The 23,620-nt window shown below is 41.8% G+C and overlaps 1 protein-coding gene across 1 annotated transcript in view; it reads left to right on the top strand.

The window, feature by feature from the left end:
• The first annotated feature begins 289 nt into the window (after positions 1–289).
• Positions 290–23,620, top strand: part of LOC128832135 (carbonic anhydrase 3-like) — a 35,427-nt gene continuing 12,096 nt past the window's right edge. The window contains exons 1-5 of the mRNA XM_054019211.1: positions 290–606; positions 1,192–1,389; positions 14,889–15,007; positions 19,296–19,388; positions 21,250–21,315. Coding sequence (XP_053875186.1) covers positions 564–606; positions 1,192–1,389; positions 14,889–15,007; positions 19,296–19,388; positions 21,250–21,315 — 519 coding nt within the window. The 5' untranslated portion in view covers positions 290–563. The remainder of the gene's footprint in view (positions 607–1,191; positions 1,390–14,888; positions 15,008–19,295; positions 19,389–21,249; positions 21,316–23,620) is intronic.

Genomic DNA, 23,620 nt, shown 5'->3' with positions numbered 1-23,620 from the left:
ATTCCAAGTAAAAAAACGACCACACGAGTGTGCTCAGCAGGGTTCTTTGATGTCTCAGCACAGGGCAGCACGAAGAGTGTCTGGTTAATATGTGGATCGCTGCTGAGCATCAGTTGTACCTGCCGCCCGCTTCCCCAGACCCACCTCCCGAGAGGGAGACGGATCAAACCCCTCGTTCAATTAAAAATACAAACTAACGATCGCGTGGGGCTGCAGCCGGGAACTAGCTCTGCGGGGGCCGAGCCTGCCAGGTGCGAGCCAGACGCGCAGGGCAGCGGGGCAGAGCGAGCTGCCCCGGGCTGGCGAGCAGGGCCCTTGCTGCGCACAGACGCGCCCGGCTGTTCTGATTGCCCGGCTGCTGCCAGAGGGGAGTCCAGGGGATCGCTCTCTCCGCCCCCTGCGCTCCGGCCAGACACACCCGCCCCCTCTGTCCCTCTCCACCCCGACCGGGGGCACGGAGTTGGCGGGAGCCTATAAAAGCCCCTGGCGGAGCCGGCGCCACCGTCCTGCAGGAGCGGTCAGAGCAGCCCAGGCACAAAGTGCTGAGACCCCGCGCCGAGAGCATGGCCCAGCAATCCTGTCAGTGGGGCTATGACAGTGACAACGGTGAGTGAGGGGCAGGGCGACCCCGCTGCGCCCCGCAGATCCCCTGGGGCGGGAGCCTGCAGCGCTCGCGGCGAGCCCGGTCTCCGCTGTCACAGCATCTGTCCGGCACCGCTTGTCCGGCAGACGCTGCAAGGAGTGAGACTGGGCTGGGCTGGGTGGGGGCTGGCTCCTGGCTCCTGCATCTTCTGCTTCCATTGTAATAAATCTGGGCACAACTTTACAGCCAGATCAGCCCACGTTCCCAGTCCGATCTCCACCCTCACCCGGAACGTGGCTACTGGACAGCTCCGGGAGCGCTGCAACCCAGGCGGCCAACCCCAGCTACCCGGCTGTAAGGGGCAGTGCAGTCCGATGGCTAAGCACAATATTCATCTGTAAAAAAAGTTTCTTAAAAGGAGTCACGGCTAATGCTTCAAATGCCTCCGCCTGGAAACCAAAAGGAGGAAAAATATCCGCAGTGAATGGCACAGCTGTGAGGCGATGTATGAATAATGTGTAACATTGATTGTATTTGTATTAAACAGATGTCAACTTTATGCCTAAGTGGAAGAGATTTTCATGACATTGCTTTGCATTTCTTCCTAGGACCTGAGCACTGGCACAAATATTACCCTATTGCCAAAGGAGACAATCAGTCACCTATTGAAATCAATATCAAAGATGTCCATTATGAACCCTCTCTTCTGCCTTGGTTTGTCGGATATGATCCTGTCGGAGCTAGGGCCATAGTGAACAATGGGAGAACCTGCAAAGTTGTGTTTGATGACACTTTCGATAGATCAGGTTAGTCTGGGTTTTACCTGAAGAAATTTTACAAATGAATGTTTGCAAAATTCTTGGAAGACAACATGTGCTCTATATGCTAATATGTTATATGCACTGGCCCTATACATACCAACACAGATGGCCACATTGGGGGTGGTCCAATATCTGCATTTTTGTGGATCCAGTGCCCCCAATACTCAACACAGCTGCAGCAGGGAGGTTGTGATTGCTATAGCAGCCCCTAGGTATAGTCTCAGGTGAGGATGAGGGGAAAGAGAGGGGCTGCACAGCAGCCACAGAATGTTGCTCTTGGCTATAGGGTGGATTTTACTTCCCCAGCCACTCTGCACTCCACCTACATGGAGCCCAAATCCTCAGGCTTTCTGTGAGAGGTGTGAAATTCACCGGAAAGGCTTTGAGGTCCACAGCTGGAATGCCTATATAAATGCAAAATATCATTTTTGAAAAGTGTGATCATACTATTTTGACAAAGAAAAATAGCTAATGATAGACCCCAAATCCTGCTGTCTTTGCTCTGGCAAGAGTCCCATTGACATCAGTGAGTTTTTTTGCCTGAGTAAGGATTGCAAGATTAGGCCTGTAGTATTTCTGCTAAATCATAGAATCATAGAATATTAGGGTTGGAAGGGACCTCAAGAGGTCATCTAGTCCAACCCCCTGCTCAAAGCAGGACCAATTCCCAACTAAATCATCCCAGCCAGGGCTTTGCCAAGCCGGGCTTTAAAAACCTCCAAGGAAAGAGACTCCACCACCTCCCTAGGTAACGCATTCCAGTGCTTCACCGCCCTCCTAGTGAAATAGTGTTTACTAATATCCAACCTGGACCTTCCCCACTGCAACTTGAGACCATTGCTCCTTGTTCTGTCATCTGCCACCACTGAGAACAGCCGAGCTCCATCCTCTTTGGAACCCCCCTTCAGGTAGTTGAAGGCTGCTGTCAAATCCCCCCTCATTCTTCTCTTCTGGAGACTAAACAATCTCAGTTCCCTCAGCCTCTCCTCATAAGTCATGTGCTCCAGACCCCTAGTCATTTTTGTTGCCCTCCACTGGACTCTTTCCAATTTTTCCACATCCTTCTTGTAGTGTGGGGCTCAAAACTGGATACAGTATTCCAGATGAGGCCTCACCAATGTCGAATAAAGGGGAACAATCACGTTCCTCGATCTGCTGGCAATGCCCCTACTTATACAGCCCCAAATGCCGTTAGCCTTCTTGGCAACAAGAGCACACTGTTGACTCATATCCAGCTTCTCGTCCACTGTGACCCCTAGGTCCTTTTCTGCAGAACTGCTACCTAGCCATTTGGTCCCTAGTCTGTAGCAGTGCATGGGATTCTTCCGTCCTAAGTGCAGGACTCTGCACTTATCCTTGTTGAACCTCATCAGGTTTTTTTTTGGCCCAATCCTCTAATTTGTCTAGGTCCCTCTGTATCCAATCCCTACCCTCTAGTGTATCTACCACGCCTCCTAGTTTAGTGTCATCTGCAAACTTGCTGAGAGTGCAGTCCACACCATTCTCCAGATCATTAATAAAGATATTAAACAAAACCGGCCCCAGGACCGACCCTTGGGGCACTCCGCTTGAAACCAGCTGCCAACTAGACATGGAGCCATTGATCACTACCCGTTGAGCCCGACGATCTAGCCAGCTTTCTATCCACCTTACAGTCCATTCATCCAGCCCATACTTCTTTAACTTGGTGGCAAGAATACTGTGGGAGACCATATCAAAAGCTTTGCTAAAGTCAAGGAATAACACATCCACTGCTTTCCCCTCATCCACAGAGCCAGTTATCTCATCATAGAAGGCAATTAGGTTAGTCAGGCACGACTTGCCCTTGGTGAATCCATGCTGACTTTTCCTGATAACTTTCCTCTCCTCTAAGTGTTTCATAATTGATTCCTTGAGGACCTGCTCCATGATTTTTCCAGGGACTGAGGTGAGGCTGACTGGCCTGTAGTTCCCCGGATCCTCCTTCTTCCCTTTTTTAAAGATGGGCACTACATTAGCCTTTTTCCAGTCATCCGGGACCTCCCCCGATCACCATGAGTTTTCAAAAATAATGGCTAATGGCTCTGCAATCTCATCCGCCAACTCCTTTAGCACCCTCGGATGCAGCACATCTGGCCCCATGGACTTGTGCACGTCCAGTTTTTCTAAATAGTCCCGAACCACTTCTTTCTCCACAGAGGGCTGGTCACCTTCTCCCCATATTGTGCTGCCCAGTGCAGCAGTCTGGGAGCTGACCTTGTTCGTGAAGACAGAGGCAAAAAAAGCATTGAGTACATTAGCTTTTTCCACATCCTCGGTCACTAGGTTGCCTCCCTCTTTCAGTAAGGGGCCCTCACTTTCCTTGACTTTCTTCTTGTTGCTAACATATCTGAAGAAACCCTTCTTGTTACTCTTAACATCTCTTGCTAGCTGCAACTCCAAGTGTGATTTGGCATTCCTGATTTCACTCCTGCATGCCTGAGCAATATTTTGATACTCCTCCCTGGTCATTTGTCCAATCTTCCACTTCTTGTAAGCTTCTTTTTTGCGTTTAAGATCAGCTAGGATTTCACTGTTTAGCCAACCGCAATAAGGATTCTTTAAAATACAGCCAGCTCTCCTGGACTCCTTTGCCCTTCATGTTATTCTCCCAGGGGATCCTGCCCATCTGTTCCCTGAGGGAGTCAAAGTCTGCTTTTCTGAAGTCCAGGGTCCGTATTCTGCTGCTCTCCTTTCTTCCTTGTGTCAGGATCCTGAACTCGACCATCTCATGCTCACTGCCTCCCAGGTTCCCATCCACTTTTGCTTCCCCTACTAATTCTTCCCTGTTTGTGAGCAGCAGGTCAAGAAAAGCTCTGCCCCTAGTTGTTTCCTCCAGCACTTGCACCAGGAAATTGTCCCCTACACTTTCCAAAAACTTCCTGGATTGTCTGTGCACTGCTGTATTGCTCTCCCAGCAGATATCAGGGTGATTAAAGTCTCCCATGAGAACCAGGGCCTGTGATCTAGCAACTTCTGCTAGTTGCCAGAAGAAAACCTCGTCCACCTCATCCTCCTGGTCTGGTGGTCTATAGCAGACTCCAACCACGACATCACCCTTGTTGCTCACACTTCTCAACTTTATCCAGAGACTCTCAGGTTTTTCTGCAGTTTCATACCGGAGCTCTGAGCAGTCATACTCCTCTCTTACATACAACGCAACTCCCCCACCTTTTCTGCCCTCAATGAGTCCTCAAGTACAAAAGGAAAGGGCTGAGAAACTTCAGTTTAAAATGAACTCCTTAAAGCAAACATTAACACTCTAAAAGTATCATCATTCTTATAAACCTGTTTACCCACAAATTCTTTACAACCACATGCAAAGTGCTGCACATATCGTGGCTCTTCAGGCTTAGAGCAGCCATACATATTTAAGAGACATGCCAATATCTTTTAACAAGTGCCAGCAGCATTTAGCATCTCTGAACAAATGGAATTTCATACTGATACCGTTGGCTATACTTCATAGAAAAGTTGCTGTCAATAAGCTATGAAGTTGCTTCACTATTGAGTTAAAAAGGAAATCAAGAGAATAGTATTGCAGCTCTAATTCTTACAGCTCTAGAAATCAAAGCTTGCTTTCATCTTTGCAGAGCATTTTAGTGAATATTTCTGAATGCAGACTAGCAACAACAGCCATCATTTCTGTTCACAAAGTACCTTGCCATGTGAACACATCTCAAGAAGCTTTATAATAATAATGAAAATAATATATGGAGATATACCTATCTCCTAGAACTGGAAGGGACCTTGAAAGGTCATTGAGTCCAGCCCCCTGCCTTCACTAGCAGGACCAAGTACTGATTTTTGCCCCAGATCCCTAAGTGGTCCCCTTAAGAATTGAACTCCCCACCCTGGGTTTAGCAGAACAATGCTGAAATCACTAAACTATCCCTGCCCCTCTAAAAAGTGTTGTCAAAAGAGTTTGTTGTCAGAAAAGGCTGTTTTGTTGAAAGAAACCAATTTTTTTCATGAAATAGTATCTGACATATGAAATAATGTAAAAATAATATTAAAATGAAAAACTTCATAAATCAAAATTTTGTGTTGGAATTGTGTAGCTTTGTTTCAAATTTTAATGTTTTGAAATGACAAATTTTCAAAACTGATTTTTTTCTAAGACTACGTCCACACTACAAGCTAAGGATGTGATTCCCAGCTTGTGTACACATACTCACACTTGTGTATACATATTCACACTAGCTCTCATCGAGCTAGCACAAGTATAAATACCGGTGTAGCTGTGGTACCATGGGTAGCCGCAGAGTCAAGGCTTAGCCATGCCAAGTAAGTGCTCAGTGGTTTCAGGTGAGTTTGTATTTGTCATGGGTAGGCCGTGCCGCTGCTGCTGCTATCCATGTTACTGTGGCTTCATTGCCATTTATACTCATGCTTGCTCAATGAGAGTTAGAGTTAGCACAAGCATGTGTATGTGAGGAGGGGAATCACACCCCTAACTTGTAAAGATGTAGCCTTGATAACCATTTCATTCAATTTGGAAAGAAAACAACATTTCAAAAGGAAAACAAATGTTAAAATGTTGACATTTCCCGCAAATCTGATTTTTGGCCAGCTCCAATTTGGACCCTATGCAGCAGTCCTTATGCCTGAGTGTAAGGTCTGCAGGATTGTGCCATTTATTTGTAATATGTGAAATAACCAAGCTAAAAAAAGGGAAAACAAATGATTGTCCATTTATATTGTAGAGTGAAAGACCCGCTCTTTTGGCACAAAATATGACCTTATTTTTAAACTGCACTGTAAGCTTCAACTACTATTGCTGTATTGCTAGTAGTGACAATAATAATTAGTATGAGAGAATTTGCTAAAAGACTCAATGCTCTTAAATATTTAAGTGTGTATACATCGTAACTTTTTTATTATTACTTTGATGGGTTCATGAAAACAAATCTATAGTCAAAATGAATATAAAATGAATTATCCAATAAAATAAAAAACAGAAGCACACAACAGACTGGGAATAGTTATGGGATTTTGATTAGTTCTCTAGCAAAGACAAAAACAAATCTCCTTCATGGCAATCACTTAGCATTTCTTCCTAATGTGTTATTTTTTTCCTTTATTAGATTCATTTTAGTGGCATTTGCTTTGGAATTCTATCATTGATGAGCTACATCGGGGTCAGCAACCTTTGGCACACAGCTTGCCAGGGTAAGTACCCTGGCGGGCTGGGCCAGTTTGTTTACCTGCCACTTCCGCAGGTTCAGCCGATCGTGGCTCCCACTGGCTGCAGTTCGCTGCTGCAGGCCAATGGGGGCTGCGGGAAGCGGCGCGGGCCGAGGGATGTGCTGGCCGCCACGTCCCACAGCCCCCATTGGCCTGGGCCGGTGAACTGCAGCCAGTGCGAATGGCCGAACCTGCGGACGCGGCAGGTAAACAAACCGGCCCGGCCTGCCAGGGTGCTTACCCTGGCGAGCCGCATGCCGACCCCTGAGCTACACTATTAAAGAAATGTAGCTGCACTATACTAAAGGCCTCCATAATCACTGCTGATTATGCTCACCGAGACTGTCTCATTATTTCCTTGTGGTCCCATCTGTTTCTTGCATCCACCTGTTGTCTCTCATTGCATACTTAGATTGTAAACTCTTCAGGGCGGCTCAATATAGAGTCTAATGTAATCTGATCATGACTACAGCCCCTAGGGCAGGGATCGGCAACCTTTGGCATGCGGCCCATCAGGGAAAGCCCCTGGCGGGCCGGGACGGTTTGTTTACCTGCGGCGTCTGCAGGTTCGGCCGATCTCAGCTCCCACTGGCTGTGGTTCGCCACTTCAGGCCAATGGGGGCTGTGGGAAGCGGTAGCCAGCACATCCCTCAGCCCACGCCGCTTCCCGCAGCCCCCATTGGTCTGGAACGGTGAACCGCGTTCAGTGGGAGCTGCGATCGGCCGAATCTGTGAATGCTGCAGGTAAACAAACCGGCCAGCGGATTTCCTTGATGGGCCACGGGCCACAGGTTGCCGATTCCTGCCCTAGGGACTACTGTCAAGCAAATAAATAATAACCATAAATAATCGTAGGTAAATTATGAAATGCTTATACATAAATAATATATGACATTGATTCCACACTGCTGTCCCAAAGAGCAGAAAAGTTTGCTCTTGTCTAAATTTATTTCAGTCTGGGTGCTCTCATTAAGTGTTTGATTGTGAGAGAAAAAGTGACCAAAAGTGGTGGGTTTTTTTAGAAATCTATTTGCAAAATCTATGTCTGTTTGCTTCTACTATCATGTGTCCCTGAAGTGTTAAACTGTAAACCAGAGTCCCCAAATTGTGGAGCTCTGCAAATGGGAGTGCCTAAGGTATTGGGTGTGTTAGAGGGAGTTAGGACTGGTCCTGGTGGTCTAGGGCAGCTGGATCATGAGGTCCCACTTCTGTGAAGGGGGCAACAGACTGAGAAAATTGTACTCAGAAAATATGCTAGGGAGGCTGGAGCCGGAGTCAGTGTCTGAGGCCTGCTGAGGCCCAGGGAAGTGTAAAGGCACATAAATCCACTGTTGGGATCCAACCACAGCACCTTGCTGAGTGTCCAGCTTGGGGAGCTTGACCAGGGTAGGCGCCTTCTTCTAGCTCTGTCACTCCACCAGATACCTCTGGCATCTCCCCTGATGCTCCATGCACAAATTCTCTGGCCATCTGTACTTCCACCCCTCCTGCTACTGATTTTCTGATGGCTGCAGGACAGGAGGCTGGAGATGCAGTGTTCAGACACACTTTCCTGCAAGTCTCCCCCTTGTCTTCCTGCCAGCTCTTCCACTGCCTCATTACAGCCTTTCATAGAAATGTTTCTCTTTGGAACGTAGCTCATTCATAAAACCTTTACCAACAGAATTTTAATGTGAAGAATTGTATATGCTGGTATTTCATAAAGAATGTTATATTTATCAACTTTCAATGAACATATGTTCATTTTTTGGCTTCTGCAGTCATAGAAATAGTGAGGACAAATAACAGTAATAACTCTTTTTAGTTGGGAGAAATCTAACCTGAGCTTGGACTTGTGTTTTGGTCTAATCTTACAAAAAATTATGAGATTGAAGTTGCTTCCTTATTCCCAGTTCCTTATTCATGGTAGCAGCTCCTTGCCTTTTCATAAAGTTTTGAGTGTTAAAACGAAGCCATTTGTAATTTAGAGAGCTCCAAAAACCATTAAAGAATACCCTTTTAAGGTGCTGCTATCTCTTCTAGTCCCACAATTCACATTACAGGGAGTCAGCATTGTCTGGTCATTAGCCGGAAACTCTGCTAGCTGACTTTCCAACTCTGCCGCTGATTTGCTGTGCGAGTTTGGGTAAGTTACTTAGCCTCTGTCCCTCAGTTTCCCCATATGTAAAAGTGAAATGAAGATAGTAATGCTTGTCTACTTTTGAATGGCACTTTGAGATCCTTGGGTGAAAGACTTTATATAACTGCAAATTATTTATGATGATTTATTTAAGTATTACTAAAGTCAATAAGAGTTAGAAGAATTTGCACAGCTAAAACCTAGCATAAGGCTTTGCTTATGTACCCCAATGGATCGCACATATGCCAACTAAAGACAAACAACAAAGCTAAACCTTTTACTCTGTGCTTAGCACATCTTTTAACACTAAGCATTTCAGTATGTCTGATAGCTAGCATTAAATTGAGACCAGCAATGCTTAGGCATAACAGGATTTAAGAATTGTATTGATGTTAACTTTGATCTTCCATGCCCATGCTGTTGTTGGAGATCAAACCTTGAGTGCTGTTCAAACAAGGTCTTCTGGGGCTGCAGTAGTGGAGTGGGTTACATGTTTTCTGCCTCTATAGACACAGGTTGCATTAGATCACAAAAGACAATGAATTTGGGAGCTAATTTTAAAGCAGTCTCTACTCAAAAGAGGCCCTGAACTGAAAGAGCAGGATGTATTGTGTTGTAAGTCATCATTGATGTGTACTGTAAAACTGTGTGAGAAAACTGTACTTTTTTCCTTTGTATATTAAGTGTACTCATCCTTCAATAATATCAAATTTACATACAAATAAACCCAGTATTTCTTTTGGTGTTATCTTCCCTTTTTACCAGTTGCTTAGAGTGAAAATTCCATTTAAAAATGTGAATGATGTAACTATGTACTGAAGGCCTTTTGGAAACATGCTTAACTGACTTTATTAGCCATAATGAGGATGAGGGTACTGATAGCTTCTGCTCAGCAAATGTTTATTTATGTATGGGTTTTTTTCTAATGCATCGTTGATGTAATGAACTGTAACATTTCTTAACTATATTGTTCCCTTGTTTTATTGTAAAGCAACATTTTCTATCTTGGGGAATAATGCCTCATTATTTTCCCTTGTGGGTTACCACCTGGCTCTGTAGATATGGCCATAGCTAAGGGTTTTAAGACTTGTTTGCAAGGAAAAGAACTCCTCATGCCTATAAACAGGGCTGACCTTCTATGCCAAACTGATTTTTGTCACCTGGACTCAAACAGATGAGCCACATGGAAGAGTCTCTGCTCCCCTCAGCTGCATCCTCCTGTACAGCATTGACCTTCACTGGCTATGCCAGCCTCACTGAAAACTAAAAAACTGCACTGTTTGGATGCAAATGCAGTCTCTTGCTGGTCATAAAACAGCTCCATGATGGATAACCATGGGGCGCTGCAGGAAATGGAGAGTCCCCACTCCACCAGACTTCTGTCTCTACACACCCAGTAACAGGCCCCACATTGTGACAGAGGCTTCTTTTAAATAGGTGCTGGGATCACTACATTTCAGCAAGTGCTTTAGACTGTCCTCTCCTATTTATGGAACATGTAACATAGTGACAAGGGCCCCATCCAAGATCAGTGTACAAACACACATAGTAAGAATCAGTCACTGACCAAGAACCCTCTGGGAACCAAAATGTTGTGAGTACTTCCCTAACACCACTCTCTTGGGTTGTTTCACTACTGGAGAGGTGCATCCCAGTGGGTTAAGCCAAGTTACTTAAGCCCAACAACAGCAATCCTAAGGGAGTCACATCTGAATTCCCTACTGTGGCCACAATGTTTCTCCTTAAGAAATAAACTGTGGGAAATTCCCAGATCCCAAAGCCCACACATAAAGCCAAACACTCAGCTAAATGCCTAAAGAGGGTCAACACCATTTTGAAGGAGCCACCTCTCACCCACCAGAAATGCTGCATACACAAACGTCATTAGAGAGAGCCTCTGAGCTCCTCTAGGAGCCTCTTGTCTGCCCTTTTCTGCAATCCCATGCTTGGACACCATGAAAAGATGCTGAGAGGTATGACTGGGATTTCAGAGTAGGCTGTCCAGACACTCTCAATGTAGAGGAAGCTTTTGTCCACTTTTAGTTTTCCATAAAAGTGTTTCCAAATAGGATAGAAATAGCTGAGGGAGTAAGACATGATAAACATTATATGCATTGGAACACTGTGGGTTCCCAGGTGTCCTTACTGTGTATGTGAGGTTGCCTAGAGCTAGAACAGAAGAAGGGAATGTGGGACATTCTCTTTGAAGAGGCTACAGAAATGCCTAGCCTGCACACCAGACTCACTGCTGGGTTACCAATGCCAGGCTGGACTCAGTATTGCAGATATCATGGATAGGAAAAGTTTTGCTTAATCTATTTGGGATCCCTAATCCAAACAGTTCAGTCCTCCAGAGGCATAGTTATATTGATGAAGTTAAGGAAGAAAGAGGGCATCTCCAGTGCTGTGGCTTGTATAATTACCCTCAAGCCAAGAAGGAAGGAGAACAAGAGGCTGCAATATCCAGCCTGTAAGAGAATTTTCAACCTTCACTTGTGTGCTGCATCTCAAAGCAGACTACCTCACCAACTGGGCGATGCAGGTTCTGGAATATGTAAGCAGAGTTTTCTTACTGACTTACAAGACAAGACATTCAAACTATCCGAGTCTTTTATGTGCAGCACTCTATATTCGCTTGCTGAGATTCTTTTCCAATCCACAGCCAAAGCGGTCATCGGCAAAGGCAGGAATGCTTTAGGTTTTGTGTTCAGACTTGGAAAAGGTTCAATATTATCTTATCAGCCCTGTGATAGGAATCAGACAAGTACACCTTAGCACCAAACCAGTGCAAGGGGCCTCACTTTGTGAATCAATATAGACAGCTTTGTCACCCTAGACTGAGAGGAAAAGATAATAAAAAATCCATCAGGACCAAAAGTACTGCCAAAGGAAAACTCTAATGGATGGCTGAATAAACTCTATTTTCATGATGCCTATGTCCACTACAGGATATAATCCAATCTTACATGCAAATCCATGCAGCTCTTTATGAGTGCCCACACATTTCTCATGGTCAACCTTTAAATTCAAGGTTTAAAAAGGGGGGTTTCAATGAAAAACAGATTTACACTCAACCATTTTCTTCATTCCTATGCATCCAAACTATGGGGAAATTTTCAGGCATTCCTGGCAACTGTGTATCATTGAAAGGTAATTGTGTTTGTCCTATGGGATGCATTTTTATCCTGGGTACAGGATAAGTTATTCATCTTATCCTAAACACCTCTGCTCAATAAGCAGCATTCAAAAACAGCAAGCAAAATGTTAGACTGCAAAAAGAATGGGATGGAAAATAATACTGGAATTATTCTGTATACTGAATACTGGATTGTTCTATTCCTTAGAACTAGGAAACCAGGTCAGCATAGATGACCACTGTCCATAACATCTGGAAACTTAAACTGCTCAACATATTCCAGGGACAGACAATTTGGTGGTAAATAGACCCTTTGGGAGGAAGCATCCCCAGACCCTGAAACATTCCTCATCTATGGGAGACTCTAGTGATGGAATTTTGCCAACCAAATTTGCCAATAATTGAGATTCTGTAGGTTCCCAAGCAAAGCTGCAGGAAGGATGCATTCTCCATTCCTTGGACAGGACCACATCTTCTCCATCTATTGTAAAGACAGCAGCAAGATAATTCTGCAGTTAAGGATTTCTCATGGACAGATAGCTGTTGTCAAGGAATCTCACAGGATTTAAGGGGATGCTGTTATAGTTATGCTTTCAGGACTTTTGCTTTCAGGTTGGAAGAATGCAGCAGACACATCTTACAATAGGAATTTTGTTCTGTGGGAAAAATCAAACAGAATATAAAAACACCCTTTTGAGATTCTCTTTATCTATAAAATGTCAGAGGGGACCTCTACAGCCATTGTCAAATTATGTATTTGTGTCCTTACCTCTCTTTTTTCTGAGGTAACAGAGGAATTGGACATGCAAATCTCCCTAACCTAATCAATACAATTCATAAAATAAATATTTTGGGGATGTGACTGTTTTATGCAATCCCTTAGCATCTACTGCTAATCTATTCATGGAATATCAGAAACTCACCTGCAAAACTGGCGTATCTCCTAGTGTTGTGTTAGTCCATCAGAGTATTAAAATTGGATTTACTGAAAATGAAGGAACCATGGAAGAAAAAAATACCCCAAAGCATGTGAATTTCTTTTGTCTAGGAGAACTACAACCCAAATAGCTTGTCCTCTTGTTCTGCTTCCTCTGATCCTGGATGGTAGAACTCAAAAATCTGCATCCCCACCTGCTTAAAGAAATACATTGAAAAGTCTATGGGTAGAAGGGATGGAGTAGACATCTTCTTTGTTACAGCTGCAGGACCCTGAAAGCCAGTTTGATCCAATACAGTCAGAGCCAGGATAAAACCACAAGAAAACTACAGACTTCACTGAGTCTCCTTTTGGGCCCACTCACACACAGGGAGCATCAGCAGCAGGAAGGTTGTGACATCTCTACAGTATTGTCCACAGCTCACTGGTTTAATGACAGCACCTTTATAAAACATTACTGGAGACCTTCATATGTGGACAAGTTCAGCTTGGCATCTGTGAATCTCAAGTCCTAGAAAATAATATTTTCCACAAGTGAAAATAATGTGCCATTATTCCATGATGTATACAAACAGATTGCCTTTGATTTTAACAATAGGTAATTCTGTGTAAGCGGTATAATGACACATTACGTTCCCTTCATCCCTAAGTACAATTTCAAGGGAGATATGTATGTTTCTTACCCAAACCCTGTTCCCATGTATCATCCCATGTTTTTTTAAAGTGGAAGTGAGCTTCCATCCTTTCATTTCTTGCAGCACAGGAACAGAACCGTTTCAAAGAATTTGGTTCCAGGCCACAAGCTGAAACAAAATAAAGGTCCCTCTTACTAATTTTTAAGCCATGCAGAAGTCTCCACTGTAGACTTGGTCTTTGGATTCTTTATGTTTAGTCCTTGTGATCTGGACTCCCAAATTTTTGTGAAATGTGTATTTGATAGATTTCATCTACCAGATTAAAGGTTACCTTCAGACTTTTTCATTATACTCTAATAAAGTGTATTACACAAAACAAAACAAGAGAAACTCTTTCCTACCATTGGACATGTTTCTAAAAGATAGTCTCCATGAATTTTTTTACAGTGTTATACTGTAGGGTCACACTAGATGATCACAGTGGTCCCTTCTGGCCTTGGAATTAAGCCCTATTTATAGAAGAGAAAAGTGCTTTTTTTTTTTTTTTTGGCATAATGTCTTACAGCTTCACCTGGTGCCAGACTTAAAATGACTGGTGATAGTCCACAAGTGAAAATACTGTGTCATTATTTCCCCTCAAACAGGATTACTTGCTTTTACAAGTCTGTTTTAATGGACAATTGATGGCCTTGACAGCTGCTACTGATCCTGCTGACAAACTGCCTACATATAGTATTACATTTCTGAGAGAACACATGAAAGGCTTCCTTTAGATGCTTTAGTTCTAGGACATTTCAGAAAGGAGCTGAGCATGGACTTATTCCCTGTCTTTTCAGATCCAGGGATGTAATTGTCCTTACCCAATGTATATGGACCCAATCCTGTGAGGTGCTGGACCCCTTGTAGTATAGTGGGCAGGGCCGGCTCTAGGCACCAGCATTCCAAGCATGTGCTTGAGGCAGCACTTTTCAAGGGGCAGCACTCCATTTTTTTTTTTTTTTTTTGCTGTTGTTTTTTTGCTTCGGCAGCGGCACTCCAACCCCTTATTTATTTATTTATCTTTTGCTTGGGGAAGCAAAAAACCTGGAGCCGGCACTGATAGTGGGCCATCCTTAGCATGCTTCATCCCCAAACTGCAGTACATGCTGCTGTTAGAGGAAGGGGACCTGTTTGGTAACTGGCATCACATTCTGTGATTTGACCCTGATTCAGGCAGTTTCTACAGCTATGTAATTAAATAAGGCTAGGTACCCTAGTTATAGGAAGATATAGGCCCAATTCTGCAAGGTGCTGAGTTCCCTCAACTCCCACTGAAATAATTTGAATTTGCAGGAGGTGCTCAAAACTTTCAAGTTTTGGACTCCTCTCTGGTAAATATATGAACCTCTCTTGTGAAGCAAAGTTTCCTGAAAAAGTTCTGAGCCAAATATTGATGTGGGTTATCAATTGCAGTGCTGAGAAGTGGACCACTCCCAGGTATCTACAGACTGCGTCAACTTCACTTTCATTGGGGTTCTTCTAATGACCATGGCTCTGAGCACATTGTGGATGGAATGAAATATGCGGGAGAGGTAGGACCCATTTTTTATATACTAGCATATGGTGCAAACTGAAATTTGGAATTATTGTGCAGCTGGGCAACATGAACTGTTTTCACTTTCTAGTATTTATTTGTATTTATCGGTTTGTGTATGAAACCTGTTATTTTAATGAATATTCAAAAATGTGAACTACGGTGAATCATTTCTGTCAACAAACACAACTTTTCACAACTAAAATACAAACCCCTGTCCCTTGGAAAAATTGTAATTTTTTGTAAATATGCCCCAGCCTGATATTCACCATTTCCAGTAAGATTTTTTGCTGTTTTTGTGGCAACGTGTTTTGTTTTTCTCAAACTTGTGAAAATATCATGTTTTGCTAGTTTTACTTGTTTATTATCATTAATACATCTTGATATTGTCCTAACTATTTGCAAAATTATAGTCCCATAATATATTTTCACAGATGAGGGAAACAGCTTGTTAAAGGGACATTTAAATTATCTGAGGTCCAAAATTGGATGTACCTTAAAACGGATGCAGTGTGGTGGAGAATATCCTCCACATTCTAAATATCTGTGCTTTTAAATCTCTCAGTCTATTGACAAGAATTGTTTTAAACAAATATTTGCTGCTATTTTGGTGTAAAAGCACCAAACTACTATGTGCTGAACTCACTGAAGTTAATGGGTGAATTTGTCCTGGTATGTACCCACTCTGGGCCTAAATTCTCCCTAATACTCAAATACCAATTAATTAATAACAAATTCCAGTTTCTATCCACATCCCACATGGGAGTTCAAGGCCCAAACTACCATGGAAATACCATGGTTTCTCTATATGAGAAGCCATGCTGCAGCCTCTTCATGTTCCCACTCTGAAACCCGCGCACATGCCATAGTGCCGAGTTTTATGGTAGTTCTGAACTGCTTGCCCTAAGGAGAAATGATGACAGACCAGATGCATAGCATAGATTCACTGCCCCAAAACTTGTGGTAGGGGTCATGGATGATTTTTTTCTATCCTCTCTATGCCTACTAGCATCAGCCATGGTCAAACTGCATGGCTCTCCTTGTTCCTAGTAGCAGGCTGAATGGGAGGACTTCTGCTTGGTTCCATCAAGCAAAGGGCTTTTACTTTGCTTTTACTTTTCAGGACTAAGCTTTGACCTCTAGGTCTTTGTATAGAGGAGAATGAATTTATGGAGTGAATTGTGCTTTACTAGCGTGTAATTGGAGGCCTTAGGCTATGCTGCTTTTATCCTTCATAATAACATGTTGCACCGACAGACAAGTAAATTAAGTAGGGCTGTCAAGCGATTAAAAAATTAATCTCGATTAATCATGTGATTAAAAATTAATCACAATTAATCACGCTGTTAAACAATAGTAGAATACTATTTATATAAATATTCTGAATGTTTTCCACATTTTCAAAGATATTGATTTCAATTACAACACAGAATATAAAGTGTACAGTGCTCAGTTTATATTATTTTTCTACAAATATTTGCACTGTAAAAATAAAAGAAATTGTATTTTCAATTCACTTAATACAAGTACTGTAATACAAGCTGTTTATCATGAAAATTGAACTTACAAATGTAGAATTATATACAAAAATAACTTCATTCAAAATAAAACAATGTAAAACTTTACAATGTAAAACTTTAGAGCCTACAAGTCCACTCAGTCCTACTTCTTGTTCAGCCAATCGCTCAGACAAACAAGTTTGTTTACATTTGCAGGAGATAATGCTGCCCGCTTCTTGTTTACAATATTACCTGAAAGTTCTCATGGCACTGTTGTAGCCAGCGTCCCAAAATATTTACATGTCCGATGAGCTAAAGATTCGTATGTCCCTTCATGCTTCAACCACCATTCCAGAGGACATGCTTCCATGCTGATGATGCTCATTAAAAAAATAATGCGTTAATTAAATTTGTGACTGAATTCCTTGAGGGAGAATTGTATGTCTCCTACTCTGTGTTTTACCCGCATTCTGTCATATATTGCATGTTGTAGCAGTCTCAGATGATGACTCAACATGCTGTTCGTTTTAAGAATACTTTCACTGCAGATTTGACAAAATGCAAAGAAGGTACCAATGTGAGATTTCTAAAGATAGCTATATCACTGGACCCAAGATTTAAGAATCAGAAGTGCCTTCCAAAATCTGATCGGGACAGGGTGTGGAGCAGCTTTCAGAAGTCTTAAAAAAGCAACACTCCAATGGAGAAACTACAGAACCCGAACCACCAAAAAAGAAAATCAACCTTCTGCTGGTGACATCTGACTCAGATGATGAAAATGAACATACGTTGGTCTGCAATGCTTTGGATCATTATCAAGCAGAATCCATCATCAGCATGGATGCATGTCCTCTGGAATGGTGGTTGAAGCACGAAGGGACATATGAATCTTGGGACGCTGGCTACAACAGTGCCATGAGAACTTTCAGGTAACATTGTAAACAAGGAGCGGGCAGCATTATCTCATGCAAATGTACACAAACTTGTTTGTCTGAGCGATTGGCTGAACAAGAAGTAGGACTGAGTGGACTTGTAGGCTCTAAAGTTTTAAATTGTTTTGGTTTTGAGTGTAGTTATGTAACAAAAAAAATCTACATTTGTAAGTTGCACTTTCACGATAAAGAGATTGCACTACAGTACTTATATGTGGTGAATTGAAAAATACTATTTCTTTTGTTTATCATTTTACAGTGCAAATATTTGTAAATAAAATAATATAAAATGAGCACTGTACTCCTCGTATTCTGTGTTGTAATTGAAATCAATATATTTTAAAATGTAGTAAAATATTTAATAAATTTCAATTGGTATTCTATTGTTTAACAGTGCAATTAAAGCTGTGATTAATCGTGATTCATTTTTTAAATTGCGATTAATTTTTTTTAGTTAATTGCGTGAGTTAACTGCAATTAATCAACAGCCCTAAAATTAAGCAATCTACTATATTCCACTTTCAGGGACAGTGATTCAGTGATTCATAGATTCCAAGGTCAGAAAGGACCGTTGTGATCATTTAGTCTGACCTCCCATATAACAGAAGTCATAGAATTTCCAAAAAATAATGCCTGTGTGAACTAGAGCAGAGCTTTCAGAAAAAAATCCAATCTTAATTTTAAAATTGCCAGTGACAGAGAATCCCTTGGTAAATTGAGTGTTTTGTTGGTGTGCTTTTTGTTAATATAAGGGTCACCTTGCTAAATTTAATCAAATTATTGGATTGCAATGATACCATATTTGTTTTCTATAAAAGGGTAAAGCTGGGTGAATTTTTTTTTTTTTTGGATGAATAATTTCATTTGACCAAAAATGAAGTTTCAGTTGACCTAAAATTATTCATAAATTTAACACAAATACTTTTGGTCAGTCACAGAATAACAAGAAGAAAATGGGTGGGGAGGAGGTTGTGCTGCTGCTGCTGCTGCTGCTGCTGGGGGTTTACTCCCCTTTATAACCTTTAGCTCAGCGGTTAGGGCACTTTCTTGGGTTGAGGAAGACCTGGGTTCAAATCCCTGCTCTGGAAAGGACCTAAAACAGACCTTCTCAATTCACCTAAAATTCACATTTGGTTTGAATCAAACCAATTTTTAAAAAATATTTGTTGGAACTGCTACTGAACTGCAAAATCAGTTATTTGTCCAGCTCTCATGAAAATATGTGTTCACATACCACAGTGCTATTAGAAGCTATATAAGTCCTCTGGAAGGATAAATAAATGTTGAAATTTTTCCTGAAAACATAGTATTGCAGAAAATAGAAGTGGAAAAGGGTCATCTTGTCCATTCCCTACCAGTGCCAGGTTGGGAGTAGAGTGGCCAACTACAGAATAATAATTTATAAAGCACACATGAATTAGGATTCTTCTTTTAGAATTTCATTAACCTGAAAATTCAGTTGAGGATTAACACATCAATGGATAACTCATATATTGTACATGTGCAATTACATGCATGGGTAAGCATCTCCTCTATTACATGATCTGATTAATTTTAAGCAAGTTTTCCAATATTTTGTGAGTCTCCCTATTCTAATTTTTACACTTTATTTAAAACCAAAATAGTTGACAAGCGATTGCTACAAAAGCACAAGCACACGGAAGAGCTGTAGAAGGTATAGGACATATTTATACATATTTTCTTTTTATGCAGTGATACATTTGGGGCCCAATCCTGCATTCCCTGTTCACCCCATTGAAAGAGGTTTGGGTGCACAGCGAATGCAAGATTGGGCTCTTGGTGGCTTGCTATTGCAGAATAGTATTTATTAATGTTTAATTTTATTTGGTTGCAGCTTCATTTGGTACATTGGTATTCAAAATACAGTAATTACGCTGAAGCTTTGAGAAATTATGATGGTGTGGCTATTTTGGGCATTTTTCTGCAAGTAAGTAGAAGTGCTCATTCTTTCTTTGTACTATTGCATACATTTGTTCTTTGCAGGAGAAAGGTTCCTGCTCTACTTTCCAGTATTGTATCACATTAGATGACATGTTCAGAATGGTGCTTAAGGGTCCCATTATTCCCATCCTGTACCTGTTGCTACATCCACATGTCCCTGGGATTATGTTCTGATGTGAATAGAGGGACTGAGGAAGACGCCATAACCACAGGGTGCACTCCTCCTGCTCGGGGGGGTGCAGCGTCAATAGCAGGTGGCTGTCCAATAGCAATCAGCGGTGCACTGTATTACTCACCGACTGATTTCCATGTCCGGGATCTCTCCAAAAGATTGTGCTTTAATCGTCCCCTGAGAAAAACATGCCCAAAATTAGCATGTATCACTTGCACCAGTTTTACCCTGGTGGGTGTATAGTTTTAGTTTCAAGTGGTTGGTTTTAGCCACTCATTTCTCATCAATGTTAATTAGAGATAGACCCAAGCTCAAACTCTATATTGAGATCCTGGTCAAAATCTTCTCAGTCTTCAAATCCAAGGTTTTGGTTCAGCCATTGCAGAAATGGGATCCAGCCAGGAAGTTTAGATTTGGTCCAGATTCAAACTTCCTCCTACTTGTGGAATTTGTTCCAAGATTTGGTTTGGGCCCATTTCTAATATTAGTAGACCAAAATCTGAGGTCCTTTCTGAGTTCTTTAGCTCTATTCAGGCAAAACTCAGTGTGTCCAGTAGAAGTTGTGTAGTGAAAGACCCTCAGATGTTGAAATTCTGTAGTCATTTTTTTTTTATATTGGGATTTCTGTTTCCATTATGAGAATGAGGAATGAGAGCATTGGCTAGTAGCAGATGTAATACGAGCCGGTGCTGTGTGAGCTTCTCCACACATCTCTGAAAATATATGCTGAGCCTTTCTAGTATATTAGAGTGCTGAGACCGATTTGAATATTTACCAGTCAAATTATGTGCTGGTCAGGTGAGACGAGACCTATTTCTGAAGTTTTCTCTGATGCCAAACTTCAGTGGGTGTTTGGTTTATTTGGGACTCACAATGCCACCCAAGAGAATAAGGACAAATTTGCATTACTGGTGACATGACCCATGTTTTAAGCCATTCTTTCAGTGATGAGAAGTTACATTAGTTTTAGATTGTGCTACCTGGGACCTTCCCATAAACTGTTATCCTCTTCTGATATATAGAGAGTCATATTATAGTATTTCTTTGCTCTTCTCTTCTCTTCTTTACATGAGATCAGATCCTTTGCAGAGATATCAGCTTTCTGCTCAGATTTTCCCTGGATACTCAGCTTAGCATATAGTTGTATTTTTAATAAAGTCAGGCTACTGCATACGGGCTAAAGCATGCATTTGGTAGGAAAATTACTATCAAATGGTACATATGCATGCTAAAGAAACTATACATTTTCTATTTGTTATAAGTAAAAATTGTGTGAGCTGTGAAACTAATTTGCTGCTAATCCTCAGAAATTCTTCTTTTGTATCAAGTTTATATTCAATACTGTGAGCCCACCAGGCCTCCACTTAAGTCAATGGTAGTCATACTAGTCACTTCAACTGGAGCATGATTGAGCCTTGTATGTTGTTTTAGCAAATACTACTATAATGAAAAATCAAGGAATTACGTGATTCTTATATTATTCAGGGTGTTTTCCCCTCTATCAGGTGTAATGTTTTGTTATTGTTCAATACAAGATGATCTGAGAATGATGCTAATTAAACTGACTGATGGGACGGGTCAAGTTCAGTTTTTCATGCAGTCGTGACCTATGATGATGAAGGGAAAAAAGGCAGCTGGCATAACTACTGTTCAACTCTTGCTTCCTGCATTACAGGTAGGAAAAACTCCCAAACCAGAGATGAAGAGAATCCTTGAAGAAATAAATGGTATTAAAACAAAGGTAACAGAACAGTTTTTATTATATTAGGTTAACTGAGTAGCTGCAGTAGGGAAATTCAGAAGGCCAGATTCACTAGTCTGCTCTGGCTGCTTTGCACTGTTCCAACAACACATAGCAGCCAGAGCATTCTGGCTTGGAATATTTTTTTTTCTTTAAGGAGAAATGTAATTCCTCCTCTCACTTCTCTAAGGTTCCCATTGACTTCAAGGGGCTTTGGATCAGTTGCCAGGCAGCTCTCGTTGATAATTAGCACCACTATCATTGCACACTCTATCCTAAACTGTTTTTCAAATTCATTAATGATCTAAGGGCCTTATCCCATACTTGTCCCATTATATAGGCAGAACTCCCACAGAAGGGAGCTCAGTTTGCATAAGAATTATAGTATCAGGTCTATGTTTAACACTGGAAGTAAATGCAACCACTGGGTGTTTCCTAAAAATATTAGTCTGTGACCAACATTGGTGGGGTCCATTCTAATTCTACTAAAATAAAATTCACTCTTCACAATACAACTGACATTGATTATGTCGCTCACCTTTTAAAGAGTTTGCTTAGGTGCTGAGTACTGTGTACCCAATCCAGCAAATCACTTAAACCTGTGGTTAACTTTAAGCACATAAGTAGTGCCATTGATTTTCAGGGTTGAGTCCTGAATCTCTCCACCGGCTCCCCACTCTCCATCACTTCAGCTGTAAACTTCTTTGCCTTATCTTCAGTCCCTAAATAACTCCATCTCTCCCTACTTAACCAACTGTGAATCATGTATTACTCTGTCCCTTGCCCTCTTTGCTCTGCCCATAATGTCAGACCCACCATTTCTCTCTTTCTCCCATAAGCATCTTGATGCCTTTTTCATGCCACTAACTACATGTGGAACAGCCTCACCACTGTAACCAAAGGTTCCTGAATACGTGAAGAGATCAAACACTGTCAGATACTATGTTAAAAAGACAACAGTGATACCAGCCCCATTACATGGCAACTGAGACTGACAGATTTTACACCATGTTTTAGTAACAATGGAAACCTAGATGTTCAGTTTTGGATAGTGGAATCCGGTCACGATGCATATATATCACAGAAATCCAAAACTGGACTGTAGCTATTCTGAAAAAGAAACAGTTCAAGAAAAGCAGAGAAAGATAAGAGCATGAGCTAAGGAATTAAAATAAATGCACAGCATCTTGAATTTTATTTGTTATACCTTTTTTTCCTTGGGCAAAGTATAAATCTGAACAAGGCTACATATTTATATAATGATAGGATGGGTTAGTGAAAATATGTCCTGGACATAATATTTCATGCACAGTCACAATTCATAGATTCTAGGACTGGAAGGGACCTCGAGAGGTCATCGAGTCCAGTCCCCTGCCCGCATGGCAGGACCAAATACTGCCTAGACCATCCCTAGTAGACATTTATCTAACCTACCCTTAAATATCTCCAGAGACGGAGATTCCACAACCTCCCTAGGCAATTTGTTCCAGTGTTTAACCACCCTGACAGTTAGGAACTTTTTCCTAATGTCCAATCTAGACCTCCCTTGCTGCAGTTTAAACCCATTGTTTCTGGTTCTATCCTTAGAGGCTAAGGTGAACAAGTTCTCTCCCTCCTCCTTATGACACCCTTTTATATACCTGAAAACTGCTATCATGTCCCCTCTCAGTCTTCTCTTTTCCAAACTAAACAAACCCAATTCTTTCAGCCTTCCTTCATAGGTCATGTTCTCAAGACCTTTAATCATTCTTGTTGCTCTTCTTTGGACCCTTTCCAGTTTCTCCACATCTTTTTTAAAATGCGGCGCCCAGAACTGGACACAATACTCCAGCTGAGGCCTAACCAGAGCAGAGTAGAGCGGAAGAATGACTTCTCGTGTCTTGCTCACAACACACCTGTTAATGCATCCCAGAATCATGTTTGCTTTTTTTGCAACAGCATCACACTGTTGACTCATATTTAGCTTGTGGTCCACTATAACCCCTAGATCCCTTTCTGCCGTACTCCTTCCTAGACAGTCTTTTCCCATTCTGTATGTGTGAAATTGATTTTTCCTTCCTAAGTGGAGCACTTTGCATTTGTCTTTGTTAAACTTCATCCTGTTTAACTCAGACCATTTCTCCAATTTGTCCAGATCATTTTGAATTATGACCCTGTCCTCCAAAGTAGTTGCAATCCCTCCCAGTTTGGTATCATCCGCAAACTTAATAAGCGTACTTTCTATGCCAATATCTAAGTCGTTGATGAAGATATTGAACAGAGCCGGTCCCAAAACAGACCCCTGCGGTACCCCACTCGTTACGCC

Source organism: Malaclemys terrapin, chromosome 2 (genome assembly GCF_027887155.1).
Source record: "Malaclemys terrapin pileata isolate rMalTer1 chromosome 2, rMalTer1.hap1, whole genome shotgun sequence".
Taxonomy (NCBI): Eukaryota; Metazoa; Chordata; order Testudines; family Emydidae; genus Malaclemys; species Malaclemys terrapin.
This window is presented reverse-complemented; position numbering and strand designations above follow the sequence as displayed.